The 27,363-nt window shown below is 34.8% G+C and overlaps 1 protein-coding gene across 1 annotated transcript in view; it reads right to left on the bottom strand.

Annotated features, from left to right (window-relative positions):
* The window catches only part of BACE2 (beta-secretase 2), a 131,148-nt gene that overhangs the window by 36,205 nt on the left and 67,580 nt on the right, over positions 1-27,363 (bottom strand). The window contains exons 3-6 of the mRNA XM_036745566.1: positions 22,690-22,906; positions 15,988-16,116; positions 13,180-13,314; positions 1,600-1,701 (exon numbers count right to left, since the gene is read on the bottom strand). Of these exons, the coding sequence (XP_036601461.1) occupies positions 1,600-1,701; positions 13,180-13,314; positions 15,988-16,116; positions 22,690-22,906 (583 nt within the window). The remainder of the gene's footprint in view (positions 1-1,599; positions 1,702-13,179; positions 13,315-15,987; positions 16,117-22,689; positions 22,907-27,363) is intronic.

Genomic DNA, 27,363 nt, shown 5'->3' with positions numbered 1-27,363 from the left:
ATTTTTGGACTGCTATAATTTCTAGGAAGTTTATCCTGACAATAAGCCTAAATATGCTCCTTTTCAACCTCTATCCATTACTATTAGTTTTATTATCTGAGGTCAAAGAGAACAAATCTAATCTTCTTTCACATAACAGCCCTTCAGATACTTCAAGATAGCTATCGTGTCTGCTCTGAGTATTTTTTTTCTCCAGGCTAAACATGCCCAGTTCCTTCAACTAATCCTTATATGACATAGACTCAAAGCCTTCCATCACCCTGGTTGCCTTCCTCTAGACGCTCTCCAATTTAACAATTACTGAATACAATATTCTGATAAAAGCAGAGTACAGTGGGACTATCTCTTCCTTGTTCCTGGAAAATGTCTCTTTTAATGTTGTCTAAAATAACATTAGTTTCTTTGCTTTCATATCACAATGCTGATTCATACTGTGTTTCCATTAGAATCCTGAGATCATTTTTAGACAAACTGCTATTTTACCATGCCTTTCCTATCTGGTACTTGTAAGGTTAAATTTGTTTTGGTACCTAACTATAAGACTTCACATTTAACCCCATTGGATTTCATCTTACTAGATTATGTTTAATTCTCTGCAAATTTGATGAGCATGAGACTTTATCCCAGTCACTGATAAAAATGTTAAATTGTATGTGATTTTACCTTCTTAATATTCAACTCACTTTCATTTCCCCCTTTCATCTAACCTGTTTCAAGATCCACCTAGAGCCATAGTCCAGTAATGGGTTTCTTCTCTGAAGCAACTCTCTTTGCATTTTCCCTAATCTCTGTGATTCAGAGTTAGAGTATGCCAAGGCAAAAATTCCTTTCCTCTGATACCTCTTGCATTTTTATCCCTGTTCAGTTTGGCTATACTCCTAGCAAGGCCTTTTCTTTTAACCCTCTTCTGATCTTTTCCAGTACATCTTTTGAAACCTCTATTCTGTTGTTAAACTCCTTTCTCTACTAGACCTTTTTCACATTCTGGCTCTCAAATAAACCTGGACAATAATAATTCCTAGGAAGTTTACCCTAATATCAAGTCCAAATTTGTCTCTGCAACTTCGACCCCTTGCTTTTGGTTGGGCTGTCTAGAACCAAACAGAACAAAATGAATTCCTCTTCCATAGCCTTCAAATACTTGAAAAAAATTATTGCGTCCTCCACCCCTAAGTCTTTTCTTCTCTAGTGATATGTAGCCAATGACAATGATAATATAAATGGAAATAATCAAAGATATGATTATCTATATTAAATGTAAGAACAAATCTTGGGTTACATTGGATTAATGATAAATGCTTTCCTTCTCACTATAGAGATGATTGACTACAGGTGTAAAACACTGCCTAAGTTGTCATATGCGGTCATTGTGTCACTTTGTTTTTAATGGTTTTGCTTTGCAATAAAAGAAAGTTTCTTGGGTCTAGGAGGTAAACTGGTTATTGGGAAAGAACAGTGAGGTAAAAGAAAAAACCTAAAAGAATAAATATAAGAAAGAAACTCCAATAGACATGGTTTCCAATTTCTACATGATCAGTTACAAAATTAATTCCTGTTTTCCCCAAGAAGACAATGGTAATCATTTATGATCATACTTACCAAAGATATGTGGGAGACTGCTTCAATCACAGCACTAAAAACTTTTGGAGGCAGATGCAACAGAGTGGTGCCACTATCTACGATGGCTTTCTCTACATTGTACTAAAGAAAAGAGAGGGGAAAGTAACATGAGGAACATCTGGTATTATAGGTACATAAAATGATGAATTTCAAAGGAATTATCCAACTGAATTCCACTTTAAAAGATAAATAACTGTAATACATCTTGTTTCTATAGATCTGACAATATTCTCAGGATTAAGCGTTTCTTATATGTTATTCAGAAATCAGTGAAGATTTTTGAGTAATAGAGTTGTATGATCAGAGAAATACATTAGTTGTATCAGTTAGTTGTATGAAAGATAAATAATATTTATTAATATTCATTAAATATTCATTAAAATTATATTATCATAGCAGACAATATATTATATAATAAAACAAACAATAATTATAAGAGTAAAATGTTTATTAATATTTATTAAAATAGATAAATAGATAAAACAAGAAATTCTCTAGAGGAAGAAAAGTCAATTACAGGATGCTACAATAGTCTATGAAAGAAACATTTAGGATGGAATGGATTCAGGAAGTATTATGAAAGACTTATCTGGAAAATGTAGGTGGAGCTAGATGGAACAGTCAAAGATAACTAATAGCTTTTAAGTCTAGATGACTGAAAGGACAGTGTTACCACCAACAAAAATGAAGAAGGCACTTCTGTGTGGCAGTTGCTTAATGAATATTGATCACTACAAATCTGTTGAAATTAGAATAGCACCAGAGGATTAAGGGAGTGGGGAGATGATGAATTCAGATTTGGATAAATTCAGTTTCACGTTCAGCTGGCTGAAGGAAATGGGACCTTATGGGATAAAAGAATTAAGAAGGCAACCATAAGTGTCACAAAACAAATAGAGGGCAAAATATCAAAGAAGGAACAATCAAAACCACATAATTTTAGAGTTGGAAGGGATTGCAAAGGCTATTTAGTCTGAATGATACTATTCCTAATCAAGAGTCCTCATTGTAGAATACCCGTCAAGTGGTCATCTCACTACTCCTTGAAGATTTCCAAGGAGAAGGAACCCATGACCTCCTGAGGTAGTGCATTTCACATTTAGATAGTTCTAGCTTTTTAATGAGTAGGAAGTTTTAACCTAACAAATTAAATCAGTTTGTCCCTTTGTCTCTTTTTTCCACCATTACTATTGAAGGATATCTGTCCTTTAGGGCCAATCAGAACAACTCTGAACCCTCTTGCGTGTGATAGCCTTTGAAATATTGGAAGATAGCTACCACATCTTTCCTAATCTCTTCTTTTCCTGCTTAATCATTCTAAATACTTCAACAAGTCATCACATAATATGTAAGGTTCATTTTCTATCTTGGCCAATGGTTTTTGGACCCTATTGGTCTTTTTTTTTTTTTTGCAGGGGGGAAGGCGGGACAATTGGGGTTAAATGACTTGCCCAAGGTCACACAGCTAGTAAGTGCATCAAGTGTGTGAGGCCGGATTTGAACTCAGGTCCTCCTGACTTCAGGGCCGGTGCTCTACTCACTTCGCCACCTAGCTGCCCCTCCCTTTCCAGCTTGTTAATGTCCTTTCTAAAACGTATTGTCTAGCACTGAACATCATACTACAGATGTAGTCAGATAAGTACAAAGTATGGTGATACCATCACTTTCCTAATCCTGAATACTAAGACTTTCTCTTAAAAAAAATTATCTATTTAAAAATATCAGTAAAAATTCACTTTATTTCCTTTTTCTCCAACTCCTCCTTCCCCCAAAGAGAATGAAAAAGACCATTATTGCAAATATATATATATATATATATATAGTCAAGCAAAACAAATTTTTAAAAAATATGCCTTATTCTGCACACTGAATCCTTTACCTCTATCAGGAGACAGGTGGTATGTTTCATTATTAGTGTTCTGGAATTGTGGTTAGTTGTTATGCTGATGTGAGTTCCTAGTTTTTTCAAAGTTGTTTGTCTTTACCATATTGTTGTCTGTATAAGACATTCTCCTGGTTCCATTCACTGGACTCTGCATCAGTTCATATAAAACTTACCAGCTTTCTCTGAAACCATCCCCCTCATCATTTTTGAAAGCACTACAATATTCTATCATGTTTACACATCATAACTTGTTCAGCCATTCTGTAACTGATGACACTCCCTCACTCTCATTTGCTGCTACCTCGAAAAGAGCCATAAATATTTTTGTACAATTTTAGCCTTTATTCTGTTTATGAATAACCCCTTTTAATCTACTCTCCCTTTAATTGCTCCTTCCCCCCTTTCCCCTTTCCTTGTATTTGTGTACTCAACTGTGTGTTTATGGGTTCTTCCATCCTTTGACCAGTTCAAATGTGAGTAAGTTTCAAGTCTCAGCCATTCCCTCCATTCCCTCTTCCTTGTTTGTATAGATGTCTACTTGGGCACCTTGATTTTGAGATAATTTCTCTAATCTTCCTTTCTATCCCAACCCCTCTTGTCCAGTGTATTCCTCTTCCTCTCCTTTTCCATTCTTGCCTTAAGGTTATGAAGAGAATAGAGTCATTTGCAGTCCTTATCTAAATTCCCTCTATGACCCCTGATGGTAATAGGGTTTATTTATTTTTAGTCTTCAACATTCACTTTTACAAGATTTTGAACTCTAAAATTTCCCCCTTGCTCCCACCTCCCCAAGAAGGTATGCAATCTTATATAGGCTATACATGTACCCTCATATTTCCACATTAGTCATGTTGTGAAAGAAGAATCAGAACAAAAGGAAAAAACCATTAGAAAGAAAAAACAAAAAAAGAAAAAGAGAAAATAGTATGCTTCAATCTGCATTCGGACTTCACAGTTCTTTTTCTGGATGTGGATAGCATTTTCCATCATGAGTCTTTTGGAACTGTCTTAGATCATTGCATTGCTGAGAAGAGCTAAGTCTCTCAAAGTTGGTGTAATAGCAATTTAGATTTGACGATCTTTCCCATCCATTAATAGGTCATGTGACCTGCTTACATTACAGGAAGCCTAGGTCACATGTGGTGGAAGGAGCTTTCTGAGAGAAAGAGAAAGTTGTGTCACAGGAAATGCTGAGAGAGCAGTTACAACAGTTATGACAGAGCTGAGGGAAAGAGAGTTGACTTGTGATAGCTGTACTGTGAGTTTTGGGGAAGGCCTTCGCAGGGGGACAGAGAGGTTTTGGGATGGCAAGACTCCATGCTGTAATATTATGTATCGAATTCTTTGCTGCTATGATGGACTGGTCAGGTGGCTTATGGGATATGGTTCTCTGCTGTCTGAATAAATGGTTTATTACTTCTACTTCTATGTGGAGAGTCTTGTATATTTTGTGATACAGAACCACATAGGCATTTTAACAATTATCACCTATATAGTTATTATTGCCTTTTTGATACAGTTGGTCATCGCACAATGTTGCTGTTACTGTGTACGATGTTCTCCTGGTTCTGCTCACTTCACTCAGTATCAGTTCATGTAAATCTTTCCAGGTTTTGGTGATAGGGTTTAAAGTTGACATAAGTATCATCTTCCTATTTCAGAATGTAAGCATTTTATCTCCATTTAGTTCACTATATTACTAATTTTGGATTACCTTTTTATGTTTCTCTTAACTCTTGTGTTTTAAATTCAGAGTTTTCCCACAGTTTTGGTCTTTTCATCAGGAATGATTAGAAATCTTGCATTTCATTAAGGTCCCTTTCCTCCCCTATAGAATCATGCTTAGTTTTGCTGGGTAAATTATTCTTGCTTATTAGCCCAAATCTTTTGCCTTCGGAAATATGCTATTGCAAGCTCTCTGCTTTTTTTTTTAATAGGGGTGACTGCTAAATAATATTTGATCCTGACTGGCTCTTTAGTACTTGAATTCTTTCTTTCTGGCTGATTGTAGTATTTTTTCTTTGACCTGGAAGCTCTGAATTTGGGCTATAATGCTCCTGGAAATTTTCATTTGGAGGGTTTCTTTTAGAGGGTCCCCTGTAATTAGCCTCTGCTTCTAAGAGATCTAGGCAGTTTTCTTTTAAGATTTCTTGAAGTAGAATGTGAGGCTCTTTTTTTTTTAACTCTTGGAGTTCAGGCAGTCCAGTGATTCTTCATTTTTTTTCCTCTCAATCTCTTTTTTCCTAAGTTTTTAACATGAGCTAGCTTACATTTTCTGCATTTTTTCCACCATTTTTTAAAATTTTGTTTGAACATTTCTTGTATCATGGAGTGATAGGCTTCTATTTGGTCAATTCTAATTTTCAGCATTTGTTGCCTGGGTAATTTTTGTACCTCTTGTGCTAAGCTACTAATTTCCTTTCTAAAGTCTTTTTTTTCCCCATAGCTTTCATTTCTTTTCCAATTTTTCTTCTAGCATTTTCATTTCATCTAATAAAAACATTTAAGCTCTTTTTTTGGGTTAACTCTCATTTTTTCTCTTCCAAGACTCTTGCCAAAGCTGTATTTTTCTTTGAGGTTTTGCTTCTAGGTATTTTAGTCATTTTCTTTTTCTGGGTTTGTGTCTTAAGTATTCCTGTGATCATAATAGATTTTTATTGCAGGTAGGTAGATTTTTACTTTTGTTGGTTTACCCTTCTAGCCTACTTCCTGACTTCACACTTATGTTATATTCATGCTCTGAGCTTGTCCTTCTGCTACTTTCTTTGGTAATTGAGTCTTGTGTTGTTCCAGAATCTCAGGTTTAGGACTTGCAAGCTTTCAGAGCTCCTGAACAGGTCTGATCCAGGGCAAATCTGACTACTGCCCCCCTGGTCTGAGATCTGCAAGTTTATGATTTGGGTGTAGGACTGAGCAACAGTAAACTGCTGCTGGACTCAGTTATTGTCAGATAGCAGGGAAGTTCTGCCGATTTAGTGTGACAAAAGTGCAAGTTTTCTTTGGTCTGAGATTCCTGCCATAGTTATTCCTCTACAGGCTGGGTTGGGGCTAGAACTGTGACACCACTTTCCTTCTGAGGTTTGAATCACAGAAGCATGTTTAACATGCCTCTGCATTTCTTCTTTCTATGTGTCCCATCTAGAGTCTAGGACTGCTAACAGGGAGGGCAACTTAGGTCCCCTCATTGGTCTACCCTGAATCTGTGGCCTAGATCTTGGTAGTAGGCAACAAAGCTGCAATTTTGCATCAGTCTCCATCATGGTGCTCACAACAAGGATTATGGAATCCCTTCTTGCCCTGGTTTACAGCCTCCTCCTAGGCACTGATGTGCTCCACACCAGGTGCCATTCCCAGTGTCCAGACATCTCTCTCTCTGTCTCTGTTCTCAGCTGGAAAAATGGAAATAAAATTTGTCTGGAGAAGTTTTTTGGGGAAGTTCACTGTACTGCTTCCTGCTACTCTGCTATCTGAATGGCTTATTATAACTTTAAAGAAATACAATCTAAGATCAAATTGGCTTTTTTGGGACGCTATGTCCATTTTTTGGGTTTCGTAATGAGTTCGCAGTCCAATAAAATTTCCATTGGTTTTTTTCTTTCAGAAAACAAACAAAAAACAAAACTATTGCATAGCTAGAGTATAACTAGTAATTCAGACATCTTGGGTAAAAGGCAACAAAGGTACACTCAGTAGAAGATGAAAGACAAAGAATGTGGGATGTGGTCAGTGGGAGAGGAGATCAACATTATGAATCAAAATTGAGTTCTTATCCATATCAATCTAATCAAACATTTATTACAGTCAATCTTCATTATTTTCTGATTCTATATTTGTGAATTCACTTACTCACTAAAATTTGTTTGTGATCCCAACATCAATACTTGTAGCACTTTTGCAGAGTGGTAAAAATTTGAGTTGCCAATATACATATTCTAGCTGAGGTCACACAAGGCAATGTTCTCCTTTCTTGTTTCAGCTTGCATAGTGTCCTTTGTGAGGCCTATTTGGTGCCAAAATTGCACATTTTTGTGCTTTTTGTTGATGATTTAGCTATTTAAAGTAGCACCCAAGCATAGTTCTAAAGTGCTATCTAGTATTACTAAGAATGCATCTTGGTAAAATAGGCACAAGAATTCACAGAAGAAAAAAACTCCTTAAAAAGCAGAATTGGCCAAATGGAAAAACAGATGCAAAAGCTCACTGAAGAAAATAATTACTGCCTGAAAAATAAGAGGTGAGCAAGTGACTCCATGAGAGGCTAATGACTCTATGAGATTTCAAGAAACAATAAAACAAAGTCAAAAGAATGGGAAAAAAAAAGAAGAAAATGAGAAATATCTAATGAGAAAAACAACTGCCATGGGAAAGATGTTGAGGAGAGATGATGTAAGGATTATTGAACTACCTGGGAGTTATGATCAAAAAAATAACCTAGACATCAATTTTTAAGAAAATATAAAAGAAAACTGACTCAATATCTTAGGTCCAGAGGGCAAAATAGAAATTGAAAAATCCTTACCAATCACCTCCTGAGATTTCAAAATGAAAACTCTCAGGAATATAATAGCCAATTTCCAGAGCACCCAGGGCAAGAAGAAAATATTGCAAGCAGCCAGAAAGAAATCATTCAAATACTGTAAGTAACAGAACTGGGATTCAAACTCAGTTCCTGGATTTGAGGCCAGCTCTCTATCCACTGTCTCTTAGGAGTCACAGTCAACATCACAAATATTTAGCAGCTACTACATTTAAGGAACAGAGGGCTTGGAATATGATATCCCAGAAGGCAAAGGAACTAAGATTATGACCAACACTATCCTATCCAAGAAAAATGAATATAAACCTTCTGGGGAAAATTGGATATTTAATGAAATAGAGGACTTTCAAACATTTCTAATGAAAAGACCAGAGCTGAATAGAAAAATCTGACTTTTAAGCACAAGATGCAAGAAAAGCATAAAAAGGCAAACATGAAAGAGTGATCACTAGGGACTTGATAATGACAAACTGTTTACATTCTTATATGGGAAGATGATACATGTTCTAAATCTAAGAATTTTATCATATTTAGGGCAGTTAAAAGAAGTCTGCATAGATAGAGGGCATGGGTGTGAGTTGATTGTGACAGGAAAATTTGACTTTCAAGCACAAGATGCAAGAAAAGCATAAAAATGCAAACATGAAAGAGTGATCATGAGGGACTTGGTAAAGATAAACTGTTTACATTCCTATATGGGAAGATGATACATGTAACTCTTAAGAACATCATTTTTAGGGAAGTTCAAAGGAGTCTACATAGACAGAGGGCATGGGTGTGAGTTGATTGTGTTGGGATGAACTCAGAAAATGAAGGGTAAGAAAGGGAGATAATGTGGGAGAAGGAGCAAGGGAGAGGAAGAATGGGGAAAATTATCTCACATAAAAGAGGTATACAAGGAAGAATTTTTACAGTGGAAGGAAAAAGGGATGGTGGTGGTTGGCAATGCTTGAACCTTACCTTCCCTGGAATTGATTCAAAAGAAGGAGGAATACACAAATACACACACACACACACACACACACACACACACACATACACTCACTTGGGTATAAAAGTCTATCTTAGCCAACAGGGAAGTAGGAGAGGAAAAGGATAAGAGAAAGAGTAGGTAATAAAAGGGAGGCCAGATTAAGGGAGGCAACAGTCAGAAACAAAACAAACTTTTGAGGAAGGACAGAGCAAAAAAGGAGAGAAGCATAAGGAAGAAGAAAATTGTATGGAAATACAAAGTAATTATAACTGTGAATGTGAAAGGGATGAACTCACCCATAAAATGAAAGTGGATAGCAGAATGGATTAGAAACTAGAATCCAAATACGTATGTGTATATATATATATATATGTGTATATATATATGTATATATACATGTTTGTGTGTGTATATATATATGTGTGTGTGTGTGTGTGTGTGTGTGTGTATATATATATATATATATATATATATATATATATAGAAAGAGATTTAGAGATTTGACATAGAAAGACACACAGAGAGGTAAAATAAAGACCTAGAGCATAATCTATTATGCTTCAGCTAAAGTAAAAATGTCAAGGATAGCAATCATGATCTTGGGATAAAGCAAAAGCAAAAACAGACCCAATTAAAAGAGGTAATTGAGAAAACTACATTTTGCTAAAAAGTACCATAGACATAAAGTGATATCAAACATTTTTACAGCAAGTTTCTCTGATAATGCACTAATTTCTCTTTCCCACTAAATTATCTTTATGTGGAATCTAACAAAGCCACTTCTGATTTACTTCACTAAATATTGTTTCAACTATATCAAGGTAGCACTAATGTTTTTCCAATTAAAGGAAGTTTTTATACTTAATAATTCTGTACATAACTTTATAGAATGCAAAAAAGTGATGTCATAGATAGTTTTAGGAAAAATTCTGGTTTTGCTTATTAAAAGTACGTAATTTTCTATGGAAAAAATCTCATCTTGCCAAAAGATCATGTACATATGTATACATACACATATGTATGAACATATAATGTACATTTTTGAGATGTGATATTAATTCATGTTATCTACAGCTAAAGAACCAGTACAAAGCAAAGACAGAAGTATTTCCTCTGTATCAGTAATAGCACATTTGAATCTCAATGATAAATACAGTGGAGTGTAGCTTAAAAAATTTAATCTTTTTACTTTTTCTATATTTCTGCTGCTTAAATTCTCTCTGTACTAATTTTTGCTGTTCCAACAGATTTTCTGATCAATCCATATTTATCCAATATGAAAGTATATTATTTCAGCCTTTAAAAATACATACATTAAGAAATTTAAGAAAATTACACCAAATCTGATTGTTACTCATTGTGGTAGTTTACATGTGTAATCCCTGCTACTGGGAAGGCTGAGGCTGGTGGATCACTTGAGTTCAATTCAGAGTTGCAATAGAACTAGAGTTGATCAGATGTCTTTACTAAGTCTGGCACAAATATAGTGGGCTCCCAGAAGTTCAGGGTTACCATGTTGCTTAAAGATGGGCCAATCAGCTCAGGATGGAAAGCCAAAGTTTCTGTGCCAAATAGTAGGATTGGAGCTGTGCGTGAATCTTGTACTTCCAGTCTCAGGGAGGCTCAAAAAAATCTGATTGTTAAAAATTTGAAATGATTATGTCCATTCTTGAGTTATTTCAATTTGTTAAAAGTTGAAGTTCTTAGGGAAACTAACATGTACTTTTTCGCTTAGCATATATATGTATATATATATACATATACATATGTGTATACATACATATATTCAAAATGATTTGTACACTATTAAAATGAAGCAAGGTGCACAATACAACTTCTGTGTCATGAACATGTGGTAACTGATTGTGACAGTACATGTCCATAGAGAGATTAAATATGTTGAATAAAATTTGGCCTCAATTGTGTATCCTACATTAAATTAAATAATTTTGCCATATTCATTGTAAGATGGAGAAAATTTACCAGGTTATTCTAATTTTAGTTGATTTTGATTTGAACTTTGTTTTTATCTAAAAAAAGTGGATGAACTTATGTGTTAATTGTACCAGAACTATTCCATATTTGGGCCACTGTTTTGTACCACAACCCTGCAGGTTGGGGAAAAGAAGATGTCATGACACACAGTTCAGAAACCTCTGGGATAATGGCTTAGAAGGATAAGAATAATCGCAAGTGAAGAGGCAAGATATTCAAAGGTAAAATGATGACATTGAAATGTCAGGAAGTAAAGTTAAAAATATGCCTTCCTAAATATGATCTGAAGAAACTAGGCATATTTGATTCTTGATTTTCCAGGCTGATGGAGTAGATAAAAAACACAATTATTAAAAAACCAACAAAAACTATACATATTTCTTTTAGAGGCTGTCAGACTTGATAAGAAACATTGACATTTACTAGCCCCACCCTCTTTCCTCCTTCCCCTCCCCCTACCAGATATATTCCTTTTCATTTCTAATCTCAAACCATTATCTTCTATATTACAACTGTCAAAACTTTTTAAGTGGAATGACCTGACAGAAGTTTTATGGTAAAAAGAAGCAGCCTTCAATTGTTCTGGATAATCCATCCATAGAAAATGGGATATATTATAATTATATGGTATAGTTTGTACCGGAAACTTGTACTTGCACCGGAAACAAAATAATAACAGAAAAGATTCTTATCCATGGAAACTGTCATGTTGATTCATGAAAACAAGTTTAAGTATTCAAGTAACAGAATTTCTACTCTGAAGCTTATTAAAGCTGGACACAGGACATACTTGTTACATGAGAATAATATTAGTGTCCCCAAACCACGGACATTTTGAATCCAGAAGGAAAAAGAAGCTGGCATTATTTTGTTTATTTGTTTTAAGGAGAAATGGTTACCAAACAGTAAATCAAAGCTTTATTACAGCTACTGTTGGTTAATTAATGGAGATGTTACGTGAAAACTGAAAATAAGAATTTATCCATATGATTGGACTCTACAAATAACGACAGTGAATCTATTATTTCATCATAACCCGTCTTTCTTCTTGGGTTTTCTTTCATAGGAATCAGTGTCTATTTAGAAACAGGTGGAGGATGGAAATTAAAGGTGAATGAAAAATCAAAACAGAATTTCTGCATTTTGCCAAATTTTTTAGAAGGTTGCTTTAGGCTATCTTTTCAGAAGCCCCAAAAGAACCTTCTTTAACATTTTTAAAAAAATATTTATTTTATTTTAATTTATGGAATAAAACAGGCATTCCCAAAACATAGTTTAATTAAAAAAAGATGACTGTATATGAAACTGCAAATCTATTATGTACAACTTGCTATTCCTTTTAAATACATAATAAAGTTATCTTGTAAATTTCTTTCCCCCTCTTTTTTCTACTCACCTCTCCTGACCTAGAGATGGCTACCATTAGATACATACACACACACACACACACACACACACACATGTGTGTGTATATATACATATATATATATATATATAAAATCTATACATACATCTATTCATCAGTACTTTCTCTGGAAACCTTTTATCACTATCAAAGCAAGTAAATATTAAAAACTTGCCTTTGTGTTTGCTGTGATACAAAAGGAAGCAGCAAAATATTGATTATGCAGTTTTTTTCCCTTGAGGGAAATACTGCAAAGGACAACTCATGAACTTTATAAATTTTTCATTTGCTTCCTTTTCTTTTAACTTGAGATTTTTGTTTCTCTTCGATATACTTTATTTTCTAGAGATGAGTTCTTTAATCCAATATTTAATTGTATTTATTTATGGGATTAACAAAAACACACCCAACTCAGGACCAGCTTAGGGGAAAAATATATAACAAATCTACTATTGCCATAAGTAGGTACAGACATGGTTCAGGGAATACCACTTCAAGATGACTATCCAGCAAGTTAGCTCTCAATTTTCCTCTAGTTAATTGACCTAAATTAATATTAATTAAGTATTAATATTAGGCCCAGAAGTAGGAAAGTCACATTTTCTCTTTTCCCCCCTTCTTGAAATCACTAGCTACTACATTCTATTCATTCTTTGAAATAGACATATGTAACAGAAAGACTTCAGATCAAGGTCAAAGCTATAACACTTGAATGAAAATGGACAGATGTGCTTGTGCACACACATAGACCTTATTGCAAATACCTCACTACAATCCAAATTGAGGTTCTGTCCTCCAATTTCCAATTTCAGAATTTCAATCTGGTAATACCATTCCTTTTTAACTGTTGTATACCATATGTCACCTTTATATAAACTTGGTTCAACTCCTCCCATGACCTAGGAAGAGAAATATTCACAAATATAAGAAATAAAGCTACAAAAGACAACCCAAGTTCAACAGATTAATTCAACAATTTGAGAAACATTGATTTTATATATATAATACATATGATTACGGTAGGTATTATGCATACAAAGACAAAAATGAAAATCAATACCTGTCCATAATTAAATTAAATTCTTATGTTTTCTCTCTTGTGTAAGAACACATTATTTGGCTCCTCCTTAAAATAACTGGATTTCTTTCACAGGAGTAACTTCCTAATATTTGACAAAGTTAATATTGCAGTGAGCAAGCTGGAAGAAAATAGCTTAGTTCTACAGGTATCATATGAAAAAAATAAAAACGCAAGAAAATCAAACTTGCAAGAAATATTCCTCAATGCTTTCCTTCAGAATAATAACAAAACAACAAAAACACAAGAAGGCCATCTATTTTAGGTGCTTCCTTTCATTCTGTTTTCATTCTCTACAGTACAGCTTCTGACATTTAGCAATCCAATGACATTGTTTTCTCTAAAGTTAATAATGACTGATCTTTTAATTGCCAAATCTAATGGCTTTTTCCCCAGTCCTCATCCTTCTTGACATCTCTGCAGCATTTAACACTGTTGGATACCTTCTTCTCTTTGATACTTTTTTCTCTCTAGGTTTTTGGGGCAACACTTTTTCTCATTCTCTTCCTACCTATTTGACCATTCCTTCACTTTCTCCTTTGTTTTATCTTCTTCCAAGTAATTTCTGTTATCTATGTCCCACAGTGCTTTAATGTGGGGCTTCTCTCCTTCCTCTATTTCATTTGGAGGTCTCATCAGCTTCCATGGATTCAATGATCTTCTCTAAACTGATGTTTTTCAGTTCTATTTAATTAGGTCTAACCTCTCTCCTAACCTTCAGTCTCATGGCTCCAACTGTCTATTGCACATCTCAAACTGGATGTCCAGTCAACTTTTAAATTCAACATATTCAAAACTGAACCCATTATCTTTTCCCTGTCCCACTTTCCCTATTATTATTATTAAGGACACTACCATCTTCTCAATCATCCAGGTTCCCAGACTAAGTGTCACCCTTGACTCCTCACTCTGTCACACAGCATACCCAATTTTTTGTTTTTGCTATGGCCTTTGTTTTTAAAACATTGCAACATCTCTTTAATATGCCCTCTTCTCTCCTCTGACATGGAAACTACCCTGGTTCAATTAGCTAATCAGTTGATAAGCATTTATTAAGCTTCCACTATGTCAGGCACTGCACAGGCCCTCATCTCCTCAAGACAGGACTATTATAATAGCCTGTCAGTTAATCTCACTGCCTCAAGTCTTTCCCCACCCTAGTCCAACCTTCACTCAGTTGTCAAAGTGATCTTCCTAAAGCTGAAGTCTGACTGTGTCACTCTCCTACTTGATAACTCAAGAGGCTCCTTATGACCTCCTGGATTAAATATCTTTTGGCATTCAAAGCCTTTCATAACCTGCCCCTCCCCCTCTACTTTCCAGTTTTCACATCTCACTCCCCTACTCATACTCTGTAATGCAGTGACCCTCGCCTCTTTGCTTTTTCTCATACAATATACTTTATCTTTCGACTGTGGGAATCTTCACTGGTGACCCCTTATTCCTTGGTTCCCAGGAATTCCCTCTCTCTTCTCTGCTTCCTTGCTTCTCTGAATTCCTTCAAACCTCAACTAAAATCTCCTATTCTGCAGGAAACCTTTTTCTAGTCCCTTTTATGATTCTAGTGTCTTCTCTGTTTGGATAATTGCCAATTTATCCTGCATATAGTTTGTTTGTACAGAGTTGTTTGCAGGCTGTTCCCTCCATTTGACTGTGAGCTCCTTAAGAGCAGGCATTACTTTTTGCCTTTATTATTATTCCCCTTACTTAGCAAAGTTCCTGGCACATAGCAGCCTCTTAATAAGTACTTGATTGGCTGACTGGTTGGGTTACAGTGGCTCTGAGAGCCTACCCTTCAGAGAAAGCAGAGGGAAGTATCTGGCAACTGTTTCTGCATCAAAAGGAGTCTTCATAATTTTTCCTCCTTTTTCACTTTACTAAGTTGGTGAAGGCCTGTCAAAAAGAATAATTCAGTCTTCAGTATCCTAAACATGCTAGTCCTTTCAGTTCAATATTCATGTCAGATAACACAGATGCCTTTGTATTTCTCTAGGAGTGTAATCTGCTAGAACTTGGATTTGAGAAATGGGTGAATATATAATGACTCAGGCACTGTGTGTAAATATGATATAAAAATTATATAGACATATATGTACAGACACATATATGTATACATACATGTGTGGACATGTGCATATATACATATGTATGTATGTAAAATTGGAGTAGGAATGATTTCTACTCTTCGCTTCTTCCTCTTCCCCATATTGACAGCTCAAGTACACAAATTTTCTGTCTTTAACGAGAAATAGTGTGCTGTTAAAGGAAAAATAAAGAGGAGCTGTGATGGAAAACTTGGGAGAAGAGTGAGAGAATTTATGTAATGAGACAATGAGGAAATGTAAAATAGAATTTAAATATGACTGTCAACATTTAGTGGTATATATACACGGACGTTTTATAGTTAACTCAATGTATAACTATTTTGAAAGAGATTAAGAAAAAAGCCCCACAAATCATGTTTTTCTCCTCTTTAAGACTAAAAGATACCCACAAGACTACCTCCATTGGTACCAGTTCTGTCTCTTGGTAATCCTGCACCACACATCTGTATGGAAAAAATATTGGAAATCTTCGCTTGCTTCACAAGGGAATCAAAGAATGTCTCCAATGAACTTGATGGCTATGAAAAAATTAAATCAAAAGTACAATTATTTCATTATTACTTAAATCTTGTTTAAAAAGTTATCAAGTATACAAGAGTAACATACATTAAACTATATTTCTTTTTGATAAAAGAATGAACAAATTCATAATAAAAATAATTCCCAAATTGTAGGCAGAACTTCCTATGACTTTGAAATCTCCCGTTATGTGTAGCTTAAATAATATAATATTAGTTCATATTTATTACTAAACACTCCTGAAAGAGATTATATCTACTATCAGCACTCACGTGCAAGGCAAACATAAAGAGACACTGACAGAGATGGTATATTAGTAATCTCTGAAACAAAGATGTGTGTGCCTAGAAATAGGACTGATATCTCCAGGCCCTTTCTATCCTCTCTGCCTCACTCTACCTTCATAGACACACATGCATACATATACATACACACATATAAAGTGTTCCAAAGTCTTAGTCCATTTCAGAGTCTAGGATCTAATGGTGGATAATCAATAAATAAATGTCTATTAGTGATTAGACCTGAAAGTACTAAGTTTTTTGACAAATTGCCTACCAATTAAATGATGGCTAATATATATTGTGTATATGTTGGATCATGCTATATACCTGTCTCATTTCTTGATTATCATTGACATCCTATCTCTTAACTGTAGCTATATCACAAGGCCCTATGTTGGACCCTCTTATCTTCCTCTTTATCCCTTCTTGAAACCCATATATTCAATTATAATCTTTATGAGATCATACCAGATCAACAGATATACATACTACCTATTTATTTCCAGTCTCTCTTGAGCTTTGATTGAACATTATCAACTGTCTGTTAGAATCTCCAACTAGGTATTTTGTAGGCATCTCAAACTCAATATGTCTAAAACAGAACTTGCTATCCTTTCAACAAAATCTACTCTTCTTCCTCTAACTTTCTTATTTCTACTGAGGACATTATTCATCTTTCCGGTTACCTAGATTCACAATTTTGGGAGGGTCATCATTGCCTCTTTATTTTCTGTCATGCCCTATATCATATTAGTTGCTCTCTTTTGTCAATTTTACCTCCACATCTCCTACATCTGTCCTTTTCTCTTTACTTAAATGTCCATCACTATTTTAGGACTTCATTACTTTTCTTCTATACCCGGGGTTGGCAAAATATGGCTTCTGGGCCAAACCTGTCCCACAGCTTGTTTTTGAATGACTCATAAGGGAAGAATAATTTTTACATGTTTAAATATAATAAAACCAGAGGATTCTGGGAAGATGGCGGAGTAGGTCAGAAAATTCCAAGCTCTCAAGATTTTCCCCCACAAAAGAGTTAAAATAACACTGTAGGCCAAACAAAGTGTGGGTGGAGACAAAGAAAAATAGGGGCACAACCGAGGTTTTCCTTGGACAGTCTGAGAAGATCCGAAGAGAAACCCCAGGACTAGGCTTGGTTCCTGTGAGGAGTAAACACCTCCGGGCTAGCTCTGTTTTAACAACAAGCCGGGAAGTTGTTTAAACAACTAGCAGGAAGCCCCAGGGTTAGTTGGTCTGAGAGGCTGTCTCGGGCCCCAGCCACTGGAACTTTTCACCCTGGGATAGTGAGGGGAGTCATGTGTTTGAGCCCAGGAAGACTGTGGGAACCTTTGCTGACAAGAAATGCCAGACCCAGCTGTGCTCTGAAGAGCAATGGGGGCGAGAAGGAACCAGCACATGCCCGGTGAGTGCAGAAGCAGTGGGGCAGAAAGTCTTTGGCTGTGGGCACTTACAGAAGGTTGGAGTTTTGGCTTTGGTTCCAGGTTAGAGGAGAGAACTAAAGATCTGGGGCAAGAGGCACCAGTTCCCATACCCCAGGACTAGAGGTGATTACAAAAATCAAGTTATTACCACAAAAAAAAAAATGCACAGGCAAAGGAGAAAGATTCCAACCATAGAAACCTATTATGGGAATAGAGATGACCAGGGTTCATCCTCAGAGGATATTGAAGTAAAGAAACCCCCAAGAGCAACATCAAATGGTCACTTGCCCAAAACAGAATTTATAGAAGATCTTAAAAAAGGCTTTAAAAATCAAATGAGAGAGACAAAGGAAAAACTAAAACAAACAAACAAATAAAATAAATAAAAATAATCCAAGAAAAACAAGAAGGTTATGAAAGAAAAGTCAACCAATTAGAAAAGGAGATCCAGAATCTCAAGGACGAAAACAACACCTTGAAAATTAGAATTGGACAAAGTGAAGCCACTGAAATTATGAGAGATCAAGAAATAATTAAACAAAACATGAATAATGAAAAATAGAAGAGAAATTGAAACGTCTTATAAGAAAAACAACAGATTTGGAGAATAGATCAAGAAGAGACAATATAAAAATAATTGGAGTAACTGAAAGTCACAATCAAAAAAGAGTCTTGATACAATAATACAAGAAATAATTAAAGACAATTGTCCTGAAGGATTAGAACAAGGCAGGGAAGTAGAAATAGAAAAAAAAAATCTATCACATACCACTTAAAAGAGATCCTATGAGGAAAACTCATAGGGATATCATAGTCAAATTCTGTAACCCCCAGCTCAAGGACAAAATATTAAAAGCATCAAGATTAAAACAATTCAAATATGATGATGCCACAATTAGAATTACACAAGACCTAGCAGCAGAGACATTAAAGGACCACATGTCTTGGAACACAATATATCGAAAAGCTAAAGACCTGGGGCTCTGGCCGAAAATTCCTACCCTTCAAATTTCAGTATTATATTGAATGGAAAAAAAATGGACATTTGACAAACCCTCTGACTTTCAAGTCTTCGTTAAAAAAAAAAATCCTCAACTTAATAGAAGATTTGACATACAAGAACCAAGAGAAACATAAGGTACACACCAAAGACTGACTACAAAGGATTCATAAGAACAGATTGCTTACCTTTTATATAACACAAAATGTAAAATAATATATGTCTAACATTCCCATTAATGTTGAGTTCATAAGAAAGAGGGGGATAAACCTGACTGTGATATGAATTTAAAAAGTAAAACCATTTAGAAACAACTAAAAACAGTAACTTTTATACAAAAGAGGTGCAAGAAGAAGAAAGGATACAGAGAATTTACATGGGGAGGAGGGCTGGTAGTTCTGGTAACCTACTTTCATCAGGAATGAGTTTAAGAGGGAACAATACATGTATATTTGGAAAAGTATAAAAGTCTTCTAAATTTAGAAGAAATAAAATGGTAGGGGTTTAGTGAGGGGGGAGAGGACAACGGAGGGATATGGACAAGGGAGGGATTTTTAGAGGGGAGAATGAGGGAATAGGTAAAGGGAGTTTAGATTAATGGGAATGGGGGGGATAGGGGAGGGATCCTTAGAGGGGGGAAGGCAAGTAATAGCGGGGCAGGGTGGTTGGTGGAGGAGGGGGGTAGGCAAGTGATAGGAAGGGGATATAGAGGGTAGAAGTCAAGTAGAGGAGGCAGGAAGGATAGGAAACAAAAGATACGTACAAACATAAAAAACAAAGATCAGGAGTAGATTATGGGAAATTATTGGGAAAGTATATGTCTATACATGTAGGTATATATGTATAAGTATATGTATATATCTGTATGTCTATGTATATACCAAGAAATATCTAAATTATATTGTAGCCTTCTGGGGAATTGGGGGGAGGGGAAAAAGAACAAAGTTAAAAAGTGCACAGCAGAGAACAAAAGAAAACACAAGGAAGCAAAGAAAAGATGGTCAATTCTCAACACAAGGTGTGTTATTTATCATACAGGCTTTCTCGAAATGAAGATTTATTGTTACATATTTTGAATCCTCTCCTATGTTCTGCTATGCACATGACATGCTTTTTATTCTTTCTTACTTTACATTTGTTTCAATATTTAAGTTTATGATACATTTTTGTTTCTTTTTTTCTATTTCCTATGTTGTATTTGTGTTCTGGTAAAATAAAAAAAATTGTTTAAATAAATAAATATAATAAAACCTTATTTACAAATGTAAGAAAAACACTCTTACCTTGTGGGCTGTACGAAAACAAGCAGGAGGCTGTAATTTGCTGCCCCCTCTTCCAGAATATTGCACTGACCTCCTTAAGTCAAGTATTTTCTTTCCATAGCTATCCTTAACATGGTTGCTAAAGTGATATTTCAAAACACAGGACTGACTATATTTCTTCAATGCTCAATAAACTCAAGTGGTTTCCTGTTACTTCTAGGGGATAAGACCTCCTTTAGCATTTACGACCTCTATCTAGCCTATATTTCTAAATTTCTTATGTATCCTTCCTCTTCATGTATTTATTCTGTAGTCCAGCCAAAATGACCCCTTGTTATTCCTTATATGAAAGAATCTATATCTTTGTTTGATCTGTGTGAACCTTTGCAGCAGATATTCATCATGTCTGGAATTCAGTCCTTTCTTGGTCTTCCCTCCTAAAATTCCCATTTCCCTTCAAAGCCCTGTTCAAGTGTCACCCCTCCTAAATAAAGCCTTTCTTGATATCCCCAGCTGTTTGTTACCCTCCTCAATTCCTTTGTATTGGTTGTATAGATATTTTAAATTTGTGTACAGAACTGTTTATCCCATGATAAAATCTAAACTTCCTGAAGGTCAGAAATTATTTCATCATTTTCTCTGAAATACCTAGCCTAGTACCTGGAAAACTATAGGCATTAAATAAATGTTTGTTTATTGATGAACTGGTTTTAAAATATTTTATTAGTTCTCAAAAAAAGTATGTATTTTCACTGCCATCATTCACCAATCTCTAGTTTTGTTCTCTTCCTTTGTTACGTGTTGCCACAGCTGTTTGCTCAAAAAGCATCACTGCCTCTACTCAGTGGACTCAGTACAAAAGATAGCTCATCATACGTGTTTCTCAGTTTAGGGGAAACAAAGTGTCAGTAAACCTTTCTTCAGGTTCTGGCTTTGAAAAGTTGCTCACAATAGCCGTGGTTAAAACACTTTGGACTCAGGGTAGAGAATAAGCAGGAGTAGAAAGGATGTATATGTCTTTATGCTCTTGGCAGGTGAGAGAATAGTTTTCCTTTAGAAAAGAGAATTGCTCTTTTTGGGGCTCCTGGTTGGTAAGTCCTCTTGTACTCAACTCTCCTTCTATCCTTCTAGGCCTAATTTTAGGTCATTCCTCCAATGCCATAAATCCAAGGACACCAGTCAAAGTGTTTGCCTATTCCTATTCTTGGTCACCCTCTGTTGTTCCTTAAGTATCTTCAAATTACTCAATCTCTCAAAACTCTTTGAAATTCCTTTTTAAGGGTGTGCCCCCATTTCTGTCAATTGTAACTGTGGTCTGTCCCCATTTCTGTAGATTACAACTCTCTTTTGGACCCCAGTGAAATACAATTATGTACGATCTCTTCAAAATTTTGATGAAAAATATAATTGTCATTGAAGTCTTTATAACCATTAATATCACCTCAAGACATCTATATTACAAACCTTTATATTCTTAAACTTTCAAAAATTTCATATTTACCCAACAGTCCTAGTATACCATAAAGCATTTCAAAGAAAAATATTCTTCTTATTTGTCTCACTTGGAAATGAAGACACACAGGAGTGAAATGATTTTCTTATGGTTATATAGTCAAACAAAACTTTAAAAAACACAATTACTTGTCTTTAGATATGGAGAATGATCTTTCTATGGCCACTATGAAACAACTAGCCCCATTTTCTCATTTAATTCTACATCGTCAAACAATGTCCTACATGAAGACACTAGACTGGCGGACTCCTCAATTTCCCATTAAATGGGAATTCAACTTCCGTCTCAGTTGGGCACACTTCCATATAAGAAAATAAAGTTATCTGTCCTCATTAGAAGAAAATTTAAGTTTTATTTTATTAAAATGGTAGAAATACCTGTAGTTTAGACTGTCAAAAGAACAAAGTTATCTTTTTAAATTTTAATTAACTCTACAGAAACATAGGATACTACCTACTTAAGTAATTCATTTCAGCAGCTTACAGCTCCATCTATCATTAACATTTCAATTTGCTTGAAGTTATATCTGAAACGATGCAGGGGTTTTCCTTAATGATACTTTGTTGTTATGGGGAGGTATTACAGTAGTCTTTTGGTACTGCTTCATAGTCCCTTCTAATTGATTGAGGTACATCTTTACTCTAACCAGAAAGAACTCTTCTTTTACTTTCCCCTTATAAAATTATAAATTTAAGAATTTGTGTAGTCTTTACTTATACTGAAACTCTTAAATGTAGATAAAAAATTTAAAGTATAATTATGGCACTTTTTCTGTTAATATTGTTAACTATGTAACTGGAAAACAACAAATTAATTCTTACAATAATATAACATGACATTTATGGTATTTCTTCCAGAATAGGTATTTCAAAAGATGATTGGGGATATAAAATGAATTCTCTTAGATATAATGTTTTTTTCCTATTACAGTCGTCTCTAGATTCTTAACATTGAGAATTCATTCCTATTTGCTTTATTTCTAAATTTATAGGAACTTTGCATCTATTATTCCCATTATTTTACAGAGGCCAAGATTAGAAAATTAATTTATATGACAGTGGCAAGGCTTACCTTGGCTAGCATGGCATAGGCAAGTCCTAGTATTCCATTCCATTTAGTCTCTGGTAAAAAAAAATCTTCTGATTCAAAAATGACAGCAATGTTGACAAGAAAAGTACTATTGAATCCCTTAGGAATGATAACCACATCTTCACCAACTGAACCTGTCCAGCTTCCTTGAGTATATTTAACATTGACATTCAAGTTTTTGGAACGATATGTGCTGGACCTATAAATTAAATAAAATCAAACCACAGTTGATTCAGTATCATAACTCTATTCATTTGATCTGTGTTCATCAAACCTTTTTTGAGAGGTGGGGAAGAGATTGAGATAGTTCTTCACAATACATATTGGCTAGATAGTATAAGATAGTAAAGACTACCTATATTTTTAAAATTATGAATTAACGATTTGTAAACAAACTTCTATTCTGGTAATAAATAATTTAAACTCTCTGATTTCTAGTTTCCACCCTCATAAAAAAAACTGGGAATCAGTGAGGCTAAATTAGTTTAATCATTAAGATCACTTCCAATTCTAGCATTAAATGATTATAACCTTCCATGAAATAGTGTTTATTTCCTTTCCACCTATAGGGAAGTGTTAAAGCTTTAAAATAGGTCCTAAGGTATAGAGATTTGTGCTATTTAATAGCTATTTAAAAAGATCCCCCAATTATATTGGGGCAGAATGAGATGGTTCCATCAGTTAATGTTAAAAAACTCCACCACATATACATATATGATTCACATATATTAATATTTATATACAACATATGTGTACATATACACAAATACACCTAGCCACTGACACACAGATTTTTTTTTTCAGTTTTTTTTTTGACAAAGTGGGAGTGGTTTTATTTTTTTTTTTTGCTTTTTTGGCAGGGCAATTGGGGTTAAGTGACTTGCCCAAGGTCACACAGCTAGTACATGTGTCAAGTGTCTGAGGCCGGATTTGGACTCAGGTCCTCCTGACTCCAGGGCCGGTGCTCTACTCACTGCGCCATCTAGCTGCCCCTGACACACAGATTTTAAATCTGTATGTATGTATATGCATATGTGTGTATATATACATACACATATACACTTTAAAAAGAAATCTCTGAACCCACTATGGCTTAAGCAAAAGCAGATGGAACTGCTTTTCCCCCTTTCTACATTTAGCTTTCAAGATTTCCTTTTATGTTCACTTAACATGTACAAAAAGAGAATAGGAGGAATCAGAGTATAACTATTTTTGAAAGGAAATTAATATGACAGAGATTTAGAAGGTTTACTGTGTTAGTATTATGTGAAGTACTATAAATATTAAATTTTTTAAAAAAAATCAGATTTTAACTTGTTAAATAATATTGCCCTGAAGAGAACAAAGATATTAAATTAACTCTTATTGCAAGGTCATGTTCCTACCAAAACTACCAAAAACAGGAAGAAATGAGGTAGAGAAGAGAAAAGCAGAGGATCCAAAAATATATTCAATGATGAGAAGAAACTAGAAACTAATAGTTTATAATGATTGATGTTGAAAAACGTATTCAAGTATTTGAGATGTAAACAACTAAGAGTTAAGTCTTTCCTCATCTATAAATTGGGGGGCTAGGTTAAATGATGTTAGAGGTCCCTAAAACCGTAATAATATTTATCCTGCATGACTGTGAACATTCCCTTTTTAAAAAAAATTATTTTTTTCAAAATAGCAAAGTTCCACTTTTCCTCGCCTGTCCCAATCCTCTTCCAGCCTCTGCCAAAGTGAATACGAAAGAAAAAAATCCCTGTCAAACACATGTATAGTCAAGAAAAACAAATTTCCATATTAATCATGTACAAAAAAGTCTTATTTTTCACTAGTGGTCCTTCACCACTCTAACAGGAGGGGGGTAGCATGTTTCATCATTAGTCCTTTGCAATTGTGGTTGGTTATTATGCTAGCAAGAGTTCCTAATTCTTTCAAAGTTGATTGTTTTTACAACGGTGTGGTCAGTTCTTTTCACTGCATTGTGTATTGGTTCATAGAATTCTCCCTAGTGTGAAATCATTCACTTCATCATTACTAATAGCATAGTAAATAGTATCCTATCATTCATACATGCATATACACACATATACATACATATACACACATATATACAACTAGGCGGTACAATGGATAGAGTGCAGGCCCTAGAGTCATAAGGACCTGAGTTCACATCTGGCTGTAGATACTTATAACTGTGTGACCCTGGGCAAGTCACTTAACCCTGTTTGCCTCAGTTCTGCATCTGTAAAATAATTTGGAGAAGGAAATGGCAAACCAAGAAAATACCAAATGGGGTCACAGAGAGTTGGACATGATTGAAAAGACTCAACAATAACAACAACAACAAATACACACACAGAGACACAGACACACAATATGTATATATGTGTATACACACATATACACACTACATATGATATATGCAATTATATATATATGTGTATATACATATATGTATAAACATTTCCATACATAGTATATATAGTATTCATCAGATTCCCATCTTTACTGTCTCAAAAAAGGTTATAAAAATTTTTTGTCTATCTTTAATTAGAGTTTCTTTTGTTTAGGACTAAACTATTCCTTAATCTACCTTCCCCATAAACACCCCTTCTCTCCTTTCCTTTCTATTTCTCTGTTGAGTAAAATGTCTTTTTGTACCCAAATCTCCCTGTGTGAATGAGTCTGTGTATGTGCTTAACATTAATGTTAATAGATATTTGAAACTCAAGATATAAAAAGAAAGTAAAAGAATGTCTAGCTGCACTCAATGGATTCAAAGTATTAAGCCTGGGTAAACATTAGGTATTAAAAGTGGTGGGTATGATTGCTGAACTCTGGCCAGTAATCTTTAAAAGATTGTGGAGAATGAGATGTGTCATGGGACCAGAGAAGAGTAACTGTCCCACTTTTGAGAGGAAGAAGGAGATAAGAGAGAGAGAGAGAGCGAGCATGAGCTGAAGAGGGTCACTGAATTTAACTTTATTGAATTTAATGTCAACTTTGCCAAACTTTAGACTATAATATCAAAAGGATGGTTTGTGAACATTTACAAAAGAGAACATTTCACCAATAGGCGTTCTGACTTCTTCGAGAACAGGAGGTCTTAGGCTAATTCAATACCTGGAAAACAGGGTGACACAGATATAGTTTACCAGAATAACATCAAAGTTTCTGACAGTTATTAAATCTTATATGGAAAAGATTAAATGTTATGAATTAGAAAATAAGACAAGTGAATTCAAAACTGGATGAAGAGCTGACCTTAAAGAATAGTCACAAACAGGTAAATATCAACTCAATTCAGTGGGAGACAGTTAGTGCAATGCACTCTAGATCTATCAGATATATCATTATGAAATTTGTGGATGACATTAAGCTAGAAGAGATAACTGGAATGTTGGAGCACAAAGCCAGGATTCCAAACAATTTTGTCACACTAAAACATTGGGTCAAGTCTAACGAGATAATTATGAAATTATCATAGTCATATATGTAAAATCTTACTTAGGTTAAAAAAATCAGCTGTTCAAGTACAAGATGAAAGAGGTATAGCTAGATGCGTTTTTTAAAGATCTGGAGTTTTTAGTGGGCTACAAGTTTAATATGAATTCACAAATTTACAATGACAAAAACAAAGTAATGAATGATATTCTACACTACATTAAAAGAGGTGTACTATCCAGTATACCATGGTCAGATCCTATCTAGAACATTCTGTTCACTTATGGGCACATTTTGGGAAACTCATAAATAAGTTATAATATTTCCAGAAGATGATAAGATTAAAAACCTTTCCATAAGAAGACAGCTTGAAGGAAGAGCATGAGTAGGGAGGGAAGAAGAGGGGTGATGTTTATCTTATGGAATAGAAGACAGGGGACCTGGGGTAGAAAATGGCTGTTTTCATAAGTGTTCAAAATGCTAAAAGTTCTAAATTGGTCCTAGAGGAGAAAAATATGAAGTTGGGAGGTAGAAATTGTAGAAGGGCAGTGTAAGTGAACAGAAACAGGAGAACAATTCATAGTATAATAACAACATTGTGAAGTCAAACAACTTTGAAAGACTTAACATTAAGAAAGGTAATGACTAGCCATGATCCCAGAGAACTAATGATAAAACATGCTATTCACTTCTGGACAGAGAGGTGATGGATTCAGGTCAAAGCATAAGATATGGTGTTTTGTTTTGTTTTGTTTTTCATTTGGCCAATGTAAGAATTTATTTTGTTTGTGCATATTTGTTATGAGGGTTTTCTTTTTCTTCTTCAATGGGGGTAAGTGGTAGGGAAGTGAGAGGTAGAGAAAATAGATTTTTCTTCACTATTAAAAAGAATAAAATAAAATTTATAATGAATTAATCCTACCTGTTGGTCATATACAATATTTTAAAATAAATAAGTGAATAAATAAAGATTATTTGAGGGGAAAGGCACTAGTAGCAGGGGAATCAGGGAAGGTTTCATTTAGAAGATGGTGCTTGAGCTGAATTTTGAAGGAAAGAAATAAGGGATCCTCAAAGGGTGCATTCAAAGAATTTAAGAAAGACAGTTCAAAGACTTGGAGACAGGAGATGTTCCTCATCTGTGAGAAACAGCAAGAAAAGAGCTTTGGTTAGACCATGGAGTGTAAGAAGGGAAACAATGAGTTGGGCTTTCAAAGTAGA

The sequence above is a fragment of the Trichosurus vulpecula genome, chromosome 2 (genome assembly GCF_011100635.1).
Source record: "Trichosurus vulpecula isolate mTriVul1 chromosome 2, mTriVul1.pri, whole genome shotgun sequence".
In the NCBI taxonomy this organism is placed as follows: domain Eukaryota; kingdom Metazoa; phylum Chordata; class Mammalia; order Diprotodontia; family Phalangeridae; genus Trichosurus; species Trichosurus vulpecula.
Note: the sequence above shows the minus strand (reverse complement) of the source record. Positions and strands in the feature narration are given on the sequence as shown.